The sequence below is a fragment of the Falco biarmicus genome, chromosome 6, assembly GCF_023638135.1.
Source record: "Falco biarmicus isolate bFalBia1 chromosome 6, bFalBia1.pri, whole genome shotgun sequence".
NCBI lineage: Eukaryota > Metazoa > Chordata > Aves > Falconiformes > Falconidae > Falco > Falco biarmicus.
This window is the reverse complement of record NC_079293.1, coordinates 6,262,292-6,282,543: the sequence shown is the minus strand read 5'-3', so window position 1 is coordinate 6,282,543 and position 20,252 is coordinate 6,262,292. Positions and strand designations below refer to the sequence as shown.

The window sequence follows — 20,252 nt, the reverse complement described above, 5'->3', positions numbered from 1 at the left end:
AAAGACAGGCACAGAGATCCGGACCACTGATTGCTCTGGCCAATTCTACTGAAAGGCAGCTCAGGCTTGCTCTATGCTAGACAAAATGGGCCTTGACTGATTTGTAAAGAGCAAAATGTAAATAATCCAGATTTCGATGACTTCAACATGTTAGTAAAATACAGATTTTTTTCCTCCAGATTTAAAATCAGTATTACAATGGAACAACAGTAAAAATGCACCAATGACCAGACTCACTAGCAGCTTGAAAAATTCTGCAGCTCTTGAACAGAGTTAGTACATACCTTACTCAGCTCTGGAAAGAGTTCTTGAATCCCGATGTCCAGCAGAACATAAGTTAACTACAAGAAAATAAAAGAACGTTAAGAACACTCCCGAGGCAACAATAGTGCTTTTGGGTTTTAACTGTGCATTAGAGCTCACTCGTCTGCTACAGCCATACAGTCCCTTCAGGAACTGTGCCAAAAGGCGAGTTTCTCACGTGTTACGCGTTACCTGTTTGTTGAGCACTGGTTGCTGCATTCCATCAAACAGAAGCCTGATGCCTTCGTATTTAGCCTCTTCCCCAATGCACCTGCATATTAAATCTACACCAGATACCAACAACAAATCATTAGGAAGCACCGCAAAACAACTGCAGTTAGAGAACTACAGTAATTAAAAAAAAAGTTTAATTTAAAGAAAAGAGTTCAAATTTTATCCATCTAAAGTGGTAAATGAAAAAAGCCAAACATTCCTTTGGTTCCTCCTTTTATCCTTCTTTTCCTTCACAGCTCACACCTAAGTAATTAATACTTTTTTAATAATATCAGTGTCCTAATGCATTGTTTAATTTTTTAAAATTTCACAAGCTGAAATTTTTTGATTACTTTCTGAATAACCTAGCAAATGGGTCCCTCTTCCCTAGTTTAGACAGTATAGGGAGAGCTCAGCTGTATCTTCTGGTTTCACAGTGTGCCTTTTTTAACCCAGTTTTCATCTGGAAAAAATACAAACCACAGGACCATTCTAAAGATGAAGAAATTATGGTATTAAGTACATTTGTAAAGCTCTCGATTTCCATCACGTCTTTATTAATTACCATGCTACAACCTCAGTCAGCAACACTGAAGTGAAACTGGACCCCTGGGTTTCTACACCTAGCGTTTTAGTCAACTCAGATCTCAGCAGCGTTAAGTTTGATTTGGAAAGCTAATGTGGCCGTATCCGGGTCATACATCTGCTTGAACAATTAGCCACGCTCATACAGAGGGTCATTAAATACAGAACCTGGAATGTATCTCATCATTTCTTCAAAAGTCTGCTTTGCTCGCTTCTGTTTATCCTGGAGAGAGCGAGGTTCAGTATTCTCACAGAACACAGCATCTGCAGTGAAGACACATTGAAAATTAAGTCTTTAGGCAGCCTCACGTCACTGACACGCAACCAGCTTTGAAGCTGAGCTGCTTTTCTGTACGATCTCGACTGGAAAAGAATTCTAGCCTTGCCGGAGAGTAGTCTTTTGCTTACATTAGCCTGACCGAATCCAGAATACTCCACCTGTGTGGGGGACAATGATCTTTTGCCAGTTGGTTTCCATTCTTTTCAAATTTTTCAAGTATTATCTTCTACGTTTGGATCAATTCTACTTTAGGTTAGTTATGATCTCCTTCCGTACAATTTCCCTTATACTCTCAAACCCACAAACAATACAGTTGTGCTATATTGTTTAGTACCTTTTGCTAAAACGCTCTCTGGAACTGCCAAAAAATTCAGATTTACCTATGAATGATAAAACAAGAATCGCTTCATCAGAAATATTAGGCGCTCAGTTTTAAAGACTTACTCCTGTCCTTTTTTTGTCTTTCACAAGCTTTCTTTTTGGCTTGATAAGGACAGAGCCATCTTGATTCCAGAGCTTTGGCTGGACGTGTTGTTTAGATCAGACTGCAGTCAGATAATACTTCTTTGCAGTTCTGAGGTCTTTTTTTTTTTTTCTTTTTAACCTCTCTTCCCTTCCCTTATTTGAAGGACAAGAAGACGCAAGCCCTCTCAAAAGCCCACCACAACAATGGGAACAAAAAAATTAACAAAATTGACTGTGCACACAAGAAGTAATTTAAAGATGGCATGAAATACTCATGCTCTGATTTACTAAACCACTTCTATTCTGTTCTTCTTGTTTTTTGCACACCTTAGCAAATTACTATTCATAATACTTTTTTCTGTAATCACTGACAGACAACATGGCTGACTTGCCGTCTTTCTGCAATGAGCTTTTATAATCTTTTTAAAGGCCCGCTTGATTTCTAAAACTCCATTAGCTTTAGTCAAGCACTGCAAAGTTTAGTACTTGGAAATTTAACAGAAGGGTTTTTTCAAATATGAAACTAAAGCAGTATTTTCATATCAAAGATGTAAACTTTTACTAACCTCTCAGCAGTGTTATCAGAGAAACCAACCGGTGCTCCTGAAATAGCTGTTCTAACTTATAATGCAAGTAATAGTCTGTGTACAGTTCCAATGTATTTTTAAAGAGAATTCTTCCTCCCATCAAGAGATGATGCAGCCAGTCAGGAATGTGGAACACTACCCTACCTGCAAAGTAACACGCATTTATAAGGTTCTCCTAATACTGATGATAAAGGAATCACTTACTCCAAAGGGGAAGAAGAAAAAGAAAAAAAAAGATTGCAAACAACCAAAAAAATATTTTAGTTTTGTTAGTGCAACACTAAAAAAAGATCTGTATACTCCAGATTGCTTATCAAACACTTCATTTAGCTATTTTTATTAATTAGTTCCCAGAGTGTACGAGCAGCCTAGGCACATCTGAGAAAAAGGAAGGGACCTACTCCCATAAGCTCATACTCTCGAGATGCAGAAAGAAAGAGATACAACAAAACAACCGAGCAATAATGAATGATGATATTTTAGCACAGCAATAAAGTCTTTTAAAGAATGACAATGTTCCTAAGTTGTGTAGCGTGAAGCTTGCAAGTGCTGAGTTATGTATGAGTACTATAACAGAATTTTATTTCTTACCAAAGAATGTGAACTTCGTAACTGGCAGGAAGGACAGGACTAATTAAGAGAAACCACTTCTTACCAACATACATTAAGTAGTCATAGACTCCTTCTACAGTCATCATTTCCATGAAGTAGTTCTGATTTTGTCGTCTTTCTGTATTCTCAGACCGGTTTGCATTATTTTTGAATAAATCATTGAAAAGCTAAAAATAGAAACATAAGACTGAAAACATTGCATTCAAAGGCAAACGGACAGCCATCAGTTGCTTGTTTGTTGGTTTTTGGTTTTAATTAGAAGTAGCTTTTTCCTGGAGCTTTCAAAGAACTATAATCAGGTTTGGAGTGGTTTGGGTTTTGGTGGGTGGGTTGGTTGGTTTGTTTTAAAACTCTTCACTTCTCTAAGTGGGAGGAAAAAACCCAAAGAGCATAGCACATGTTGCCAAGATACCGGACAACCAAAATACCTGGACTCAGACCAAATCAGCGGGGTGTCCAAGAGATTAATGTGTGAGCCCTTTTGCTCCCGGTACCTTCATTTCTCTAGACTTTTATCACAGGCTTTGATTCCTTTGAAGTACCCCGTTCTGTCAAAGAGGGGCATAAAGGATATGGAGTTTGTCAACCTTAAATCACAGCAGAACCCTATGACGTCCAAGTGTTCCTAAAATTTCCTGTTGGCTTACATTTTGAAATAAATACAATGGTTTCTGGACAAAATATCCAACTTTTTTTTTTCCCCTGCCAGCTTGATGATTTATAGCAAAAACTTCATGAATCTTTGTAAGCTGCCAAAGTTTGGGTTTCTTTCCATTTATCCCATTTCTCATTTTATTCCCTTCTCCTTCTATATTCCCATTTTCCTAACACCATGATCCCTCCATTTCCTTGCCTTTGGTTCTTCCCCGAAATACATCGTTATAATACTTGTAAAATCCCAAGAGGCTCTTCCCTGCATCCCATACGGAGTCCCACAGCACCTAGGCAGTGCTCCTTGCATTCCTCCTGCCAAGTCTGTGGGCTCCAGCAGCTGGAAAGGATGAGTTCTCTGAATCCTGAGGCTCTCCGCATTTAACAATACCTAGCCATCACCATTAACAGTTTACTTTAAATTACCTTATCCTCAAACCTGTTGATCTAAAGATAAAAAAGAATTTATACAAAATACTCTGTATTACGAAAAGAAATATCAAAAGTTTACGCCAAGCTTCTAAAAAAAACATCCCAGAACTAGAAGAAATGCAGCGTCATTATAGTGTTGCGTAGGTTGAGATGGTTGGTACTGACACAGATTTTTCTGTATCACTCCCAAATTAAAAACAGTTCCAAGGAAAGGAAAGGAATTTGTTAGTATGTGGTTTGCTTCCTGTAGAGCAATTCACCCTGAAAGAAGTAAGGCCATAAAACACCAAAATCACAACAGGCTCTGAATTATCCAAGTCTCTAACCGGAATGCTCTGCACTCTTGGGAAAAAAAATACATCAGATCTGGCAAAAGTCAGGTTTTGACTCGCACTTCTTCAGGCCCTCTCTTTTGTTAAGTGCTGAACTGCTGGCATTATCTTCACAAGTTCACTCAAACTAAACACCACCAACTTCTTAGGTAAATTACATGAAAGAGCAAATACGGTTAATACCCCGTTATCCAGGAATGCAACAAACCTAAAAAGAACACATAATTATTCATGCCTACTATGAAAGCATCCCTGGTACGTTGTTTAAAACACCCTGTTATAAAATGTCTAAATCCTCCTCAATACTGAAGTTAGGATACTGGGTAAATCTCAGTTCAATTACTGTAACTTAAACAAGAACCTCATTTATTTTTTAGATACACGCCATGACCTGACAGAGGCAATACACACTGAGCCAACTCAAAGCAGCCCGTTGTGTAACATAGCTCTAGTTTCAGACTGCGTACAGCCCAGACCGAATCATTGACAGCAGTCCAGCAGGTGAGCTCTATGTTTATACTAAAAAAAAGAAAAAAAAAAAAACAAACCACAAACATGAAGGCTATCTTAGGGCAAAGCTTTTTGACTTCCACAAGTTATTTGAACTTTGACCCCAAACAAGTAGCAGCATCTCTTGAACTATGTATGTACCTCTGCACACGGATAATGTCTTGCACCTTAAATATAATGGTTCCTTGATCACTGTCAAGCTTTGAAAGCTTAGACTCTTGCACATGGCATTTTAGAAAGCAACAGCAGATCAATGCATGCCAAAATTACTGAGCCAATGAGCAGTTTTTAATAAAATGCACACTTCGCACTATTCCAGTGCAAGTGTGTATTCACAGTCATTATTAATGCATGTCTGAAGGACGCCACAGCCATAACCAAGTGGCATCACATCTCTGCTCAGGTGTTTTGCATTTTCCAGGATTTTTGGCTCAGAGGAAAGCCAAGTGAAAAACTTACAATTAGATATTTAATACAGAAGTTGAGATTACATTCACAATTCAGATAAGGATGGGATTTTGCTTTCAAATGTTTCCACACGTTAACATTTGAGATGTGATATAATACTGTTGCAAATAGACTAAATAAAGGCAAGCAAGACAAGCTTCCAATGCTATCAATATTCGTATCTTTAAACGGTAACTGTGACTATAAACATGAAATTTTCTCAACGGGCTTTCAATGAAGATATTCCACAGATTAGTACTCGTTAGTAATGGAAGCCAAGCTCTTGAAGCAAGTGAAAGATACAAGGCCTGTATTAAGAAAGAGACCAAAGTAATCCCTGGTACGCTAGGCTATCTATTGTACCTCCACGGGAAAAGCTACATAAAGTGCCTAAACAAACAAAAAAAAAATGCAAATACACACCCATACATTCCAGCATAGGTGGGAAGTTGATAAAAGCAACACCACAATTATGAATAATATCCACAGCCAGAGGTGTGAACCTCTCCACTGTTTTCCCTGCTTATCTGCAAAGTACAGATGACTATACCAAAACGGTAAGAAGAATGTATGTCGTGTTTCAACCACATCAGTCAGCGTATTGAAAAGCAACTGTGTCTTCCTCTGAGTAACTACGCATAAACACACACTACATTGCTGGTGTTCCAAAAGCAGGTTTTATTGCTGTTGGCAGGTCATCACAAGCCAACAGAACAATGCCTTTGTAGGTGTATTTTGCAAAATCTGCGTCAGCTTAGAAGTCCTGACCTATTCTAGCAAGTCTGACAAAACTATGTTCAGAAGATGATCAAGCTTCTCTACAGACCTTCAGAACAGAAACATAGCTGAGAAAGCCAAAAATCCTGTTGGCATCCCTTAAGAGAGGGAAGCAGGGTTTTTTGTTCACTTGTTTATTTTAACCACAGAGGTTGGTAACTCTTTCAGTCTAGTAGATCTGATACAGGACAAAATTCAGATGCTACTGGCTGTACTAAGGTTCACTACTCATGTCCATTATGAATTTTTAACTAGAAGGTTTTCCACCACCGTTTAAAACGTACAAAGATACACACACACCAGGAATATTCAAAAAGAAGCAGCACATAGACAACCTCTCAGAGAAGTAGGCTCATTTCTAATTGAACTCAAGCTTCCACCTGCCCTGACAGACTTTCAGGCACTTCTTACTCAGTGCTTTGATGACGAGGTAGCCTGGGTGTACCCTAGGCACAGCAACAGAGTTGGCAGCACAAGCACCAGGCAAAGTGTACTGTACACCCAGCAGACTCCTGCATGTTGACACTAGAATAAACAGATCTGTGTCAAACAAGGTATACAAGCATCAGCTGGAAACTGACTCTAGCATTTACCAAAAAATTCTGTGCTGAAGAACTTTCTTGCTATGAAATAACATGTTCTTCTCACAGATGGGCACTCAGAAAGCATGAACCTTCGTCTCTTCAGCTGCCTGCCTGATGCCGTTATTGACTCCTTACAGGTAGCTCAGACAATCCTGGTACAGACATTCATCTCCATCACCAGGAGGTAAGGGCGCCAGGCTACCGCACAGTGCTTTTATCTTCATGAAGATATCACACGGCACAACAGAAGTGAAACTGAAGAACTTTGCTGAACAAAACCGGGAGTGGTGGATACACCAGGAGGCTGCACTCCCATTCAGAGAGACCTGGGCAGGCTGGAGAGCTGGGAGGAGAGGAACCTAATGAAGCTCAACAAAGGCAAGTGTAAGGTCCTGCACCTGGGGAGGGACAACCCCATGCACCAGCACAGCCCAGGGGTGACCTGCTGGAAGGCAGCTCTGCGGAGAAGGGCCTGGGGGTTCTGGGGGACAGCAAGCTGCCCACGAGCCAGCTGTGTGTCCTGGTGGCCAAGAAGGCCCATGGGACCCTGGGGGGCGTTGGGAGCAGCGTGGCCAGCAGGTCAGGGGAGGTTTTGAGGGAGGTTATCGTCCCCCTCTGCTCTGCCCTGGTGAGGCCACACCTGGAGTGCTGTGTCCAGTCCTGGGCTCCCCAGTTCAAGAGAGACAGGGAACTGCTGGAGAGGGCCCAGCGGGGGGCTATGAGGATGGTGAGGGGACTGGAGCATCTCCCTTGTGAGGGAAGGCTGAGAGAGCCGGGGCTGTGTAGCCTGGAGAGGAGAAGACTGGGAGGGGATCTGGTCAATGTCTACAGATACCTTAAGGGCGAGTGTCCAGAGGACGGGGCCAGGCTCCTTGCAGTGGTGCCCAGGACAGGACAAGGGGCAACGGGCACAAACGGCAACACAAGAGGTTCCACCTGAATATGAGGAAGAACTTCTTTACCTTGATGGTGACAGAGCACTGGGACAGGCTGCCCAGAGAGGCTGTGGGGTCTCCTTCTCTGGAGACATTCAAAACCTGCCTGGATGTGACTGTGCGACCTGCTCAGGTGAAGCTGCTTTAGCAGGGGGCTGGACGAGATGATCCCCAGAGGTGCCTTCCAACCCCGGCCATGCTGTGACTCTGTAACTGAGCAACTGAAGTCTGTGCCACATGTATTTGGGAGGTGCAGGGAGGGGTGTTACCTCAGTCTACATCTGGTCTGGCCTTTGGACTGAACACCCTTGGTGCCTGCATTCCTAGACAGTACTTTCCAGCTTATCCTCATCTGAAATAAATTCAGTTAATAAGTTCTAAGACAGTTCCCTAGTATGACAGAAAATGGGATAAGCGGAGATGATCAGGATATTTGCTTCTAAAAAGCATCACTGATCTGAACTAAAATGGTCTGGCAGATGAAACCAGCGTGGCTTACAGATCAAATCCAAGAAATGACAAGATGTAAATGGCGCAGCGTGCTGGCTCCTGGCACAAAGCTCTTCCCAGGTGTGGGTGGACTTGAGAAAGAGAAAACTCTTTCAAATTAGCAAGAGGGATGAATTTCACAACGTGCATGGGAAAACTCAGCAGAGACCATAACACAGCACAACCTGGGATTACCAGGTATCTAATAATTACAGTTACTGTGTGAGTAAGCACCTGTGCTCTGGCTAAACTGATAGATGGGAAACCAGTGAGAAAGCAGTCAGCACATGAATTCCTTATGCATACATGCCTCTGCTAGTCAAAATTGGTAGTACAATTTCAGCATAGGTACTGAGGATCTGATCACAGAACTGTCTTGCAGCATCCCCCAAGGCAATGTGTCTCGAGTGCCCATCATTAAGTAACAATCATGGCTCTGTAGGATATGTACTGAAGTCTGAAACTTTCCATCCACTTACAGCAAATGGCTCCCCACACCAAAACAGATTGCTTTTGGGAAAAGAAAAAAGAACACCTATAAATGTATGTAGAACCAATTACTTACTCACCAAAACGCTAACTAGAATAAAGTTGCATGGAAAAACAGTGAACTCACTCTCACAATAGACAGTGAGAAGGAATGGAGAGCTGGGGCTAACCTCATCGTTTTTGCTCGCCGCGTGGGCAAGGACAATGACTTACTGTACCTTCTTGTTGTTTTCAGAAGTGGGACTCAAAATGGTGAGCTCAGGCCTACTTGGTTTAGGCTTGGGAGATTCACAGGAGTTGATAAAATTCATGATGAATGGCTCCAAATGCTGACCCTTCTGAAATAAGATATGAGTGACCTGTCACTTGCCTAATTATAGAAAAAAATCAAAACAAAACACTGCCTTTCCAAACACATTTTTGACTAGCCTGTGCATTAGTAAGCACAAAAAATTAGTTACTGAAGTTAAAATGTTGGCAAATTGGAAGACTTACCTCTTTCATTAGCTTTCCTGGAACAGATTTTATAATTTTACCTATAATTAGAAACAAAAAAACCCACTTTGTTAATCATTGCCTGATCTTAAAAGACATTTTCCTCTGCTACATTTGATGTACTTGTTGTCTAGTACTTAATTTAAAAATACAGAAGTTTTTAAAATCCGTATTTTTTTTTTCTGGCACAAAGAGCTATGAAAATAAAGTTTTCCATGTATCTAGCTTATAAATCAGTGCTTAGCACTCTTCAAGAAAAGATACTTAAAATATGAAAAATATACTGAAGAAAGATATCTGAATATTTCTTAAAAAAAATATCAAAGTACTCTAGATCTGCCTTTGTAATTTTTCTAGAGGGTCAAACAAATAGCTATAGCATTGTAACAGCAGTACTATATGACACCAGTATAGGCAAAATATTCTGGATTTAAGTTCTTCATCCTTCATAAACATCTATTACAAAAGAAATCACAGAAACTGAGATTCTCCTCTTTCCCTGAAAAGAACAGCTAATTTGGAGAGATTCTGGAAGGATCCAGTCTTGAAAATACTGGTGAGTAAAGTTTTACAAATTAGGCTAGAGCGTGATCTTAAAAATCAGCTCTTAGGTTAAGGTTGCCAGGATACAGCACAGTAACTTTGAATGCTGAAAAATCAAAGTGTCTAGGATTAGTTTTATTTTAAGCACCACGTTTACAGTAATATTTTTCTTATCTACATGTCATTAAAACTGGAATTTACATTGGAAAGTATGTACAATGATCGAATTATAATAATAAAATACCTCATCCTCACAAAAAGCCCTACTGGCATGCCAAGACTTTATAAAATTGTTTATGGAAGTGAAGCATAGTCTCAGACACGAGACGCATTACAGTAAACACCGTAATTATAAGCCTTTTTTAACAATGTACAGTGGGATCTAGAGGGGAGGTCTGAAACAAACCAAAACCTTTTAACTGGAGTATGACCACCACCACCTCATTCAACAACTTTGTAAGCACGCTAGGAGCACGGCCACCCCAGCAGGTTCACACCACGGCCAGGAGAAGCAGAGGAGCAGTAGCACAGTTCAGACATGGTCTTCCTGGACCACACTGGTGTCAAACCACACGTGCTACAATACACGAGGACACGATGGCTATGAGGTTGACCTTACCAGCTCAGGCCCACTATCCTGAGACAGCTACACAGCAGTCAAGCTGTAAAGTCACACTGTAGTCTACTTTTTGAATTTATTATCAACTGTTACATCAAGAATTTCTCGACTTCTCAATTTCCATTTGGCCTGCCTATATCACACCCCCCACTGCCTCAAATTCCATTAAGTAGGTCCTGTTAAAAGAAATCTTAATGCTAGCTAATACTAGAAATATTAAATACGGCAGTTTACAGATTATAATAAACAAATTTTAATCAATTACCACCCAAAGGCAGTTTATATTAAGAAATTGTTTATACCATCACACCTGTAAACAATGACTGACTTTTGTAGACTTGGCTTGTGACAATACTACTTCTTCTCTGAGAATACAATCTCCGAGAAGACAATACTCGGACTATGAAATTTGTTAGAGGAATCTTATCACCTTACTTGCTGACACAAAAATTCAAAAGCAACTACTTAAAGACGTTTTTTCCATCATCTCAAAATGTCTTTTTTCTTCAAGGAAGAAGTATCAGCATATCTTGCTTGCTGAGCTATAGGTGAAGGAGCAGAGTTCGTATTTCCCATATCCATATCCTTACACAAGAATTATCTGTTCATTACTTCTATTGTTCAATCACAGTATCTACAGTATTACTATTTGTCAGCATAAACAACTAGTATATTACGTACCAAGATTCACATCAGGCAACATTTTATCAAGAAACTGAGTCTCTCCTCCATTAGGGGACAGGAAATCAGCTAAAAGCTGGCTGTTACTTAGTTCTGGATGTTGCAGAAGTTTCTTTTGAGAAAGAAGGAAAGAAGCATAAATACTTTAAAATTAATCTTTAAAAACTAATTTCTCTATAGCAAAAAGATATTCAAAGAACATTGTATTACCATAGATATTGTCATTTGCAAAAGATTTGTTTTCACTCACAGAAAACTTCAACAAGTTTTATTTGCCCACTTGAACCCTTTCCATTACTCAAGTTACTTGGAAACAGAAAATATCAGATATTCTGTTATTAATTTTATATCATTAGTTTTAAAATATTCTTTGCTAAAAAAGTTTGATACCTGCAGATATTCCTGAAACTCCTCTCTCTTGGATTTTAAGAACTCATAGTTCTTGGGGCCAATGATTCTCTTTGAAGGAAGCTGAGCATCAGGAAACGTACCTAACAAAGGTATCAAGGAGATAAAATTATTCTTGTAATGCAGCAAACATTCATTTCATTATTTTAAATTTCAGCTCAGTACTGAATGATAATCACAGCAGTGGGAAAGTGGCTTTCCAGATGACAGAGAACATACCGTGAAATTCTGTTAGCTTCGACTCAAGCACATAAAATTCAAGATACCTCCTGTAGACAGACCAGTGTTCAGGTTCATGCCCAACTGCGGGGGACAGGACACACACACACACAAAAAAAACCCCAACGTTAAAAAGTAACCGCGCTTTATGCCACTTGAGAGACAAATTAAGCAACAGCAAACATGTGCTGGATTATTATAAGGCAAAACCTCAATGATATTAGTCCCTCATATTGCAGTAACGTTAAAAAAAAAAATCCCAGCCAGGTAATTAAATTGTTAAATTAAAATGCACGCCTGGTAGACAGATATGGTACTAGCAAGGAAAAGATCATCTCATTTAGGGGATCCCTAAAATCTAAACAGTGGAGTGCTGCACAACTTCAGAATTTATAGGGCTATGTTAGATCTATTTTAAAACTTTTAACCAAATCATTTATGTAAATACCACTTGTTCAATAGTCCTCTACCCAGCTTGAATCCCAATCATTCCTCCTCCTGGAATATTATCACTAACTAACTTAAACAATTGCTGCTTATTGCGGAAATACTAGTTTCGCTAACACGAATCCATGTAGCCCTAGGATGATGCTATTTCCCCCACTCAACATGGATGTATTGCTATCTAGGTACTGATAAACTACCTGCAAGCCAGGATGGTTCCTAATAAGCACAAGATTTTCATTTCCTAAGAACTGTATTTTAAGTTTTACATAAAAGTCATTTGTTGCTCATTATTCCGAAGTCCAGAGTGTGTGAAAGAAAAACATGCCAGGTGTTTATTAATATGAATCATAGGATCAGTAGTTTTGGAAAGATAAAAATCTCAAACTTTGGCATTGTTAGTGCCAAGGAGTCAGTTCTCAACTTGCAAATACTAAATGTGATCATTTTAGCTCTCAAACACATCTCCTCAGAACTTTGAAGTCATTATTTTGAAATCAGAAGAACATGTATGCAAAATACACTGCAACAGCCATCAGAATACAGCACACTAGAATATTTTGAGTTTATTTTTAAATTACACTTCATTCATCCACAACATAGCATACCTGCCCTTCTATCATTTCTCTCTACATCAATGCAGAACACAGGAATTCTCTCCTTTCTGTCTTTTCTTTCCAAGGAGGGATCATCAAAAAAATCTACATATGGGATGCTAATTTTCCATGCAGCGAGGTTGCGGGGTGTATTTGGGGTACTAACAGCCTCCTCAGGAGAATCATCTTCCATCACCATAACGCCTTCTTCAATCTGTAAAGATTCAAACATCAAGATCTACAGTTCTATTTTAATTGGTACCGTCTAAATTTGAAAAACTTCTATACAATAATGAAACGTAAATCAAGCCTTTAAGTATGTGTCACTAAGTAATAAAAGAACAAAACCCCCATTTCATTCATTGAGTTTTCATGTAGGTTAATTTTTATTTTTAGATTCACTGCAAATTAATTTGAAGTTAGAAACTTTTAGCGAGATCTGGAAGTTTTTATAGCACTATCAAGTCCCGTATCTGATACTTCAGGGGAGAGAGCAGGAGGTAACAGAAGTACTGAGAGAGAGCTGGAAGAAGGCCTTAGACACAGACCAAATGCTACAGGAACCAGCCTGGGTGCAGATTTAGCTGCGCTGCATCTTCCAGGATACTAGGACCCAAACGGAGCTTACTAACGTCAAGCCAAGAAGCTAGCTAAACGCAACAAGAGACAGAAGCCACCAGTGCACCAAGCTAGCAGGTGTCCCACCCCCACAGCCGAGTGCAACGGAGTATGCCGTGGGCACATCAATCTGACTTGCTCTGCAAGGTGCAACACAGCCAGGATTAGGGTTGAATCAGTCCTGCAGCCCAGAACTGTAAGCCATCACGAGTGTTCCTTCACTCCCCATCAGCTCCAGTTTCAGCACCCCAACCCCAGAAACAGACGCCCCACGGAAGCAGCGTGGCCCTAATCCTCGCTGGCTGCATGCAGGGCAGCTCCGGCGCAGAGAGTTCACAAACTCAGACTCCACGCCATAAAAACAACGCTAATTTTTCCATATGCAAGCAGACCTTAGAACCAGGGCCACGTGAACAATGAAGAAATTCTTTCAGATTTGAACTCCCGTCCCAGCACCACGCCGACATTCGTTTTACAGTCCTGACACTGCTCATCACAGCCAGGCTGAGCTGCCCACCGGTATGAACCACCCAGCTACCCATCACACAGCGCACCCAGTTCTCAGGACCCAGGCAACAACAAAGGCAGTGCTAACAAGCTTTTAGGACCACCAGCAACGGAAAGAGTATCTTAAGTATCCGAAATGAAAAATGAAGCTTGAACAGCTACTCTTGAAAAGCTATTTATTTCTCCAAACAATGCTTAACCCAACTATCACCTTCACCGCACACAACAAAAAGAATAATTAAAAACCGCGACCCAAAGGAGTAAAAATAATTTTTGCAAATGAAGAGACAGCATCTGTGAGAAAGAAGGGTAGGGCTGGCCTTAGACTCAAATAGATGACAAATTAAAGCAGAATGAAGAACCTGTGGGGAGATAGCCCTCGCTGAAGATGCACTGGGGAACAGTCTTTTCACAAGCATAGACAGCAGGTGGAAAAAAACCAACCTAGTCCTGTTCCCTTATAAAACTGAATTTTTTTTGAATCTAATTTAGCCTGCTGCCAGTACAAGGGCTTCTAAGACATCACAACCCTGCAGGGAGGCAGTCACTGCCTGACGAGAAGCAACACCGAAGCCCATCACCCTGCCTGTGCCTGCCGCAGTAGCCAACACCCTGCTCTTCCAGCCACAATTTACACAGCTATTAAGTCTGTAACGTAGAGACAGGTTAGAGTTAAGTTGACAATTCAGAAGTACATCATTTTAGTAAGTCTCACATAAAGGCTTGAGAGTACTGCCACTTACTGCAGTTAAAACAGGAGATTTTAACATACAAATTTACAGCGTGAAAGTAGAGCAAACTGGAAAGCACGAATCCCACTTTCAAGTCCTTTTCCCTTAACTTCATAATTTAAAGCCAAATTCCCCCCAAAGGCCAAGCCTAGGTGGCTGAACAAATTCACCTGTATGGGGATAATCTGATTAACGCTTCAATGCAATACAGCACCCCTGAAATGATTTTGGCCGTCTGCACTACAATGTCCACATCATCGTGACCCAACTGCAGCTGAAGCACAACTGGTTCAACACACATGAGCAACCCTTGTCCAATTTTGTTTTGCTTTGCAGCATACCAAAACGATCCTTAAACCGGTTACAGTGGGGACCTGCTGTCTTCCAAAATGCACCTCCGTAGATCCACTAACTGAATCTCCTCTTTTCAAAACACCCTTTTTGCTTCCACTTACCTGATTTATTTAATAAAAAGAGAAACTGTGACAGGCAAAGAACGGTTTCAGTTGCTACTACACAGAGACCACACTCAGCTCAGGTGGTTCACAATTTGAGAGCTAAACCTCTTTCACAAAGCCAACAAAAATAAACCCACCCTGGAATGAACAATTAGGGCTCACAAACTGCATGACAAACTTGCACTGAAGAAGGGAATAAACAGGACAGACGTTCCCTAAATTGCAACGACAGGGTCATCAGGCAGCTTTACATCTACAGAGTCTTCTGTATGAGGTCTTACCCTCATTTTCCCCCTCCCCCAGGCTTTACATGGTTGTCACCACTGGACAGAAACAGCAGAACAACATTTCAGGAGAGCAACTGCAAGTCAAGAACAGCTGAATTTCTGCAGATGGGGCAGCACGAGCTGGGTGCCATGTGCACTCACTCCCTCATTCTATGAGGGCTGCGCTACTGTTGTATATTTGCGTTAGCACTAAATACACCGTCTCCACTAGGACCTCCTTGCAGAACTGCAAGGCCATTCTTGAAGCACTCAGACTTACCCAACTCTGTAGTTTTTGACTAAACTAAATGCTTGAGCACAGACTCGATTGAAACTCTTGCCTACGTTTTGATTCTTTCTTTCTTTTAATTTACCGCCGCTTGCAATTCTGGTTTATTCCCATTTATTTAGTTTCATATACTGGACTATCCTATCAGTTGATACACTGATTATATTCCCAGCACTGCAGAATCAGTATAGGGCTTAAAGCAGGGAGGGGATCAGTCATTCCTGCCTTCCTCACTCAGCCCTTCTACGGTTGTATTTAATCATAAGCAAAATTTCACGTGCTCATAACCTCTTTCCACCAGGTCCCTCACCTGACTTCTAGCCTGGGTTTGGTAACAATCCTCCTTCCCATCCACACTTAGGGAGCGAAGGGATTTAGGTATTTCTCAAACTTTGTCTAAAGAGGCTTTAGTAAAAATGTAACAGCCTCCCTTTATTGAATGAAGGTATTTGAGACAATGCTGCACTTAAACCTTTCCGTTCTTGCCTAAAGTAAAACCATTCTAACAATTTGAAAACCTTCCTTTGTAGAAATTAGTCTATAGTGTCTGTCCCTTCTGCTGAATTCAGCAACTTCTCACAACTAACTTCTTGTACTCTGACACAACAACCATGTTCCTTCCCTGAGCTCTACTGCTTCAATTACACCTCTACTAATTCCTCTGCTATAGGGGGAATTATACTTCCATGCCCTTTGGCTAGCAAAATCTACAACAGCAATGCTGCAAAATTAAACCATTTTCATTAGAATCTCGCCTCAAAGAGAAGTTACAAGAACTTAACTGTCTTAAGAAATTGCAACAGTTCTGCCCCCTTAGAGCTTTATAACTTAGAACATATAAAGATATGTAGTTTATATGACTTATATAAACATTTAGCCTGTACAGAAAATTGCCTTTTTTTTTCCTCCTAAAGAAAAAACCTAAACCTACCTAGAATTCTAAGTTGCTGAGTCTTTCCCACCCTCTTCTGAAAGCAATTCGGAACAAGGTGAATAATATAAACTCCTATTTACACTTTTATCTTTAGGCTGTGGAAAATAAGCCAGCAGTTCATCAAGGTGATAAACACCTAAGTTTTGTTTGTCAGGAACAGGTACAATGGGTTGAATTGACAGATACACTGTAAAAAATACATGACTACCAATAACTTTGGACTAATTCCCTCCTCTTCCCTTTTTAAAGTTTTCCATTTGTCCCCCAACTGTGCTTCAGGTACCAATGTGCCACACAACAATTCTACCACTGGCTCTATTCACTGCTGCTTGGCATGAAAGAAAAACATTAGCTGAAGGAGAAACCCCCAACAAACGAGAAAGGACTATTGGTTCATGGTCTAAAGAGAAAACACTGCATCACAGACCGACCTGACAGCAATTTTTCCACTACTTTATCTATGGCTTTAAGGTCTTAACACCAAGCTTCACAGGAACAGCCATGCATGCAGTCCTACACGTACCTTATTACCCAGAATTATAAAATGGCATGGTAAGTTTTCAGAGAAAAATTAATTGCTTACAAAAATATCTGACACTGTTAACAATGTAGAATAGTCTGGTTTAGCTCTGCAACTATATTGTTTGTTTCAGTATAACCACTATCGAGAGACTGCTAACCAGCCCTGGCTGTGTAATTTTATGCCGAGAGGCCAAGAGTTGTTTAAAGCTTATGGTCACTGAGGAGACTGTACAGTGGCCGAGGAGACAGAACAGATTTTATACAGTTCTTACACTCTTAGACAAGGCCTGACAGTGATGATTATTGCTTATGTAGAAATGCTAGCAATTCTGGAAAGAAAAATGTTTTTCTTGAATACAGAATCGGCTTGAGATTACTTACAGTGATTCAATAAATACAGGTTAAAAATCAATAGGTCACTAATGAAACAAACTTGGACTCCCCATATAAGGGAAGTAAATTAAGGTTCACTGATGGGTCAGCTGTAACTATAGGATCAGCTATTGTTTGAGACCCCTTAGAAGACTCTAACATACCTGTAATGAGCGTGTGTGATGCTCAATTAACATAGTACCACCTACCAAATGAATATGTATGATTTTTCCAAGAAATGTAATGCCTAAATCTAAGTGTGGACTATATAATTTTGTTTGAATGAAGCGTATGGCATGCATGCTGGGTGGAGCGATCCCCCACGCATCCAGTGCTGCAATAAAGGAATCTTCTCAGTGCTACATTGGTGTTGAGTTTTCTTATTCCCAATTCCAGTGACAACACCACTACTTTTAGTAGTTCTCTGTACTAAAGCAATAACCTCAAGAGGCGTACCACCTGGGGATGTGGCCTTGGCTTGTCAATGAATACAGGGAAAACAAGGCAACTTAACCAAAAGCCAGCATATGAAAACCCTGCAGTGAAGTCAGACCACAGAAAAGGCAAAAACATAATACTCTCAAAATAAGAAAAAAAAAAAAAAAAAGAAAAACCAACCAACAACAATGACTACTTAAAGACAAATTTAAAGCTTTTACTCACAAAGTCATCTTCTCCTTCATTTAAGTTATAATTAGGCAACATAGCTCCTTCCATCGCGGAACTCTTGAATACACCTTTTATTTTGTTGCCTATTCTGCTGATTCCAAATGATTCTCCTCTCTTCTGTGTGGTCCTAGGATTACAGGAGCCAGAGTTCACAACACAAGGCATATTATTACACAGCTGCTAAGCAGGCCACTGCACTTCGTTTGCAGATAAGAGGAACAACTGTATAAACAAGTAGCCAATATATTTACAGTTCCACTTACACAGAAATTAATTCATGGCAAATCTGTTCTCTTATCGATCAGCAAAATTTCTTGATTACACTTCTAAGTGATAAGGGATTCTCATGTGCTTAACCATGAACAAACATTAACACTCTTATAATAGTACCCTAGTAATGCAGGACACAGAATAAACAATTAACTATGCAGAGCACTTCTGTTTTGACAGCAGAAACTGTGGTATTGCTACAGGTTTCATGTGACCAAGAAGGTCAGCAACTCTGTCCTTTTCCATGTACGCATATTTAAGTATTTATCCACTCTTGCCAAGTACTGTAAATGGTGTAGTTAGGTGCATTTTTTTAAAAAAAAAAAATAACCGTCCCAGAATTTTACAAGCATGTATCATTTAAGATCCGTCTTGACTTTCAAGCATTAAGGACAGACAAGAGGAATGTGCAAGGCGCAAGACTGAGCGTGACAGAAAACAGATGCAACTGCCAAATCTTGGCTTGAAGAGCCAGTCTGACTGAAAGATGAAGACTTTTTAAAGTCTTGCCACTTAGGACGAAGCATCCAAAAAGCAACAAGGTATAGAAAAAGAAAGATAACAGGGCAGGAACCGCACTCCTTACTGAGAGAACAGATTTTATAGAGTTCTTACACCCTTAGACAAGGCCTGACAGTGAAGATTATTGCTTATGTAGAAATGCTAGTAATTCTGGAAAGAAAAATGTTTTTGTTGAATACAGAATCGGCTTGAGATTACTTACAGTGATTCAATAAATACAGTTGATAGGTGGGTTAAAAATCAATACGGTGAACTGCAGAATCAAAGACTCAAAAGAACTTTATAGACTACTGAGATTAAAAGCACAATTAGGATATTTTTTTGTCCTCTAAAGTACTAAGTGTTTCTTTTTCCTTTAAAACAAAGAATTATTAACTACTGAACAGTAGTATCAACAAAACAGCAGAAGAGACCAGCAGGTAAAGCATCTTCAACACCCATAAAAGCAGGCTGACAACATCAACTGCTGACTCAAAATGTGCATGTGCGTGTTACTAACAATCTTCCTGTTTATAATTTTACCCAGACTGTGTACATGACTAAAATTGCATAAGCAATCCACTGTTTCACAAGTGTTTGATTTTTCCGTCTCATATTATCATCAGCTCCAAAGCAGACAAGCACCATCTATCTTACTTATCTCTGCCAAGCAAAAATAAGGTTGCTTGGCTGTTTGTATCCACATTTGAACAATTTAACCCATTTTTTAAACAACTTTTTCTACATGTTACTGTGCTGAACTGAACTTTTTCATATTGGGGACCTACCTGAATCTTGTTCAGGAGCTTAACACTGGGCTAGCAAAATACAAACCTTATTCAGACAAAAGTAGACAGCTTTTCTAGAAGGTTAATACTTCAGACCTCTGGCTTGACTCAAAGAAGTTTTCATTGCTCCTGTGAAAACTTGTGCAGTTTTCATAATTTTGATTAATTTGCACAAGCTCCAAGATTTGCTGAGTACTCCAGGGTCAGATCCGTTCTTGCCTGCACTGATCACGCTCCAGCTGAAGGCAGAATACAGCTCTGCCTGTAACTGCAGTACTGACAGTACTGAGCAGTACGGGGCCAGGACTCAGCCTCACAAGCTAGGAGCCACCCCTGCCCACCCCCGTGCTGAGCCCAAAGATTATGCCTAAGGAATACAGAGCAATCCTAAACTGGAAAAGGCATAAAGCGACAAACTGTGATGGGATTCTCTTCACAGGAAGACACAAATTCAGAACACACACTGGTAAATAAGAGGATACAGAGATACATGCTGAACAACATATGGAGAGAACGAAGGAGTGGTTTGGCACAAATCCTTGAGCAAGCATGCAGAGCACAAACCAGATTAGAAAAGCAAGGAAAAAAAATCTGTGGATATTAGAGATGGACAGACAAACAGAATGATAAA

The 20,252-nt window shown here is 40.2% G+C and overlaps 1 protein-coding gene across 5 annotated transcripts in view; it reads right to left on the bottom strand.

The window, feature by feature from the left end:
* The window catches only part of SNX14 (sorting nexin 14), a 64,748-nt gene that overhangs the window by 3,877 nt on the left and 40,619 nt on the right, over nt 1-20,252 (bottom strand). For 4 of the 5 annotated variants that reach the window (XM_056342490.1, XM_056342489.1, XM_056342487.1 and 1 more), the window contains 12 exons: nt 18,057-18,189; nt 12,709-12,910; nt 11,657-11,740; nt 11,420-11,520; nt 11,030-11,141; nt 9,187-9,227; nt 8,910-9,029; nt 3,089-3,212; nt 2,413-2,577; nt 1,270-1,365; nt 496-587; nt 285-341 (listed from right to left, as the gene is read on the bottom strand). In XM_056342490.1, coding sequence (XP_056198465.1) covers nt 285-341; nt 496-587; nt 1,270-1,365; nt 2,413-2,577; nt 3,089-3,212; nt 8,910-9,029; nt 9,187-9,227; nt 11,030-11,141; nt 11,420-11,520; nt 11,657-11,740; nt 12,709-12,910; nt 18,057-18,189 — 1,327 coding nt within the window. The remainder of the gene's footprint in view (nt 1-284; nt 342-495; nt 588-1,269; nt 1,366-2,412; nt 2,578-3,088; nt 3,213-8,909; nt 9,030-9,186; nt 9,228-11,029; nt 11,142-11,419; nt 11,521-11,656; nt 11,741-12,708; nt 12,911-18,056; nt 18,190-20,252) is intronic. The other variant, XM_056342488.1, reaches the window with a different exon arrangement.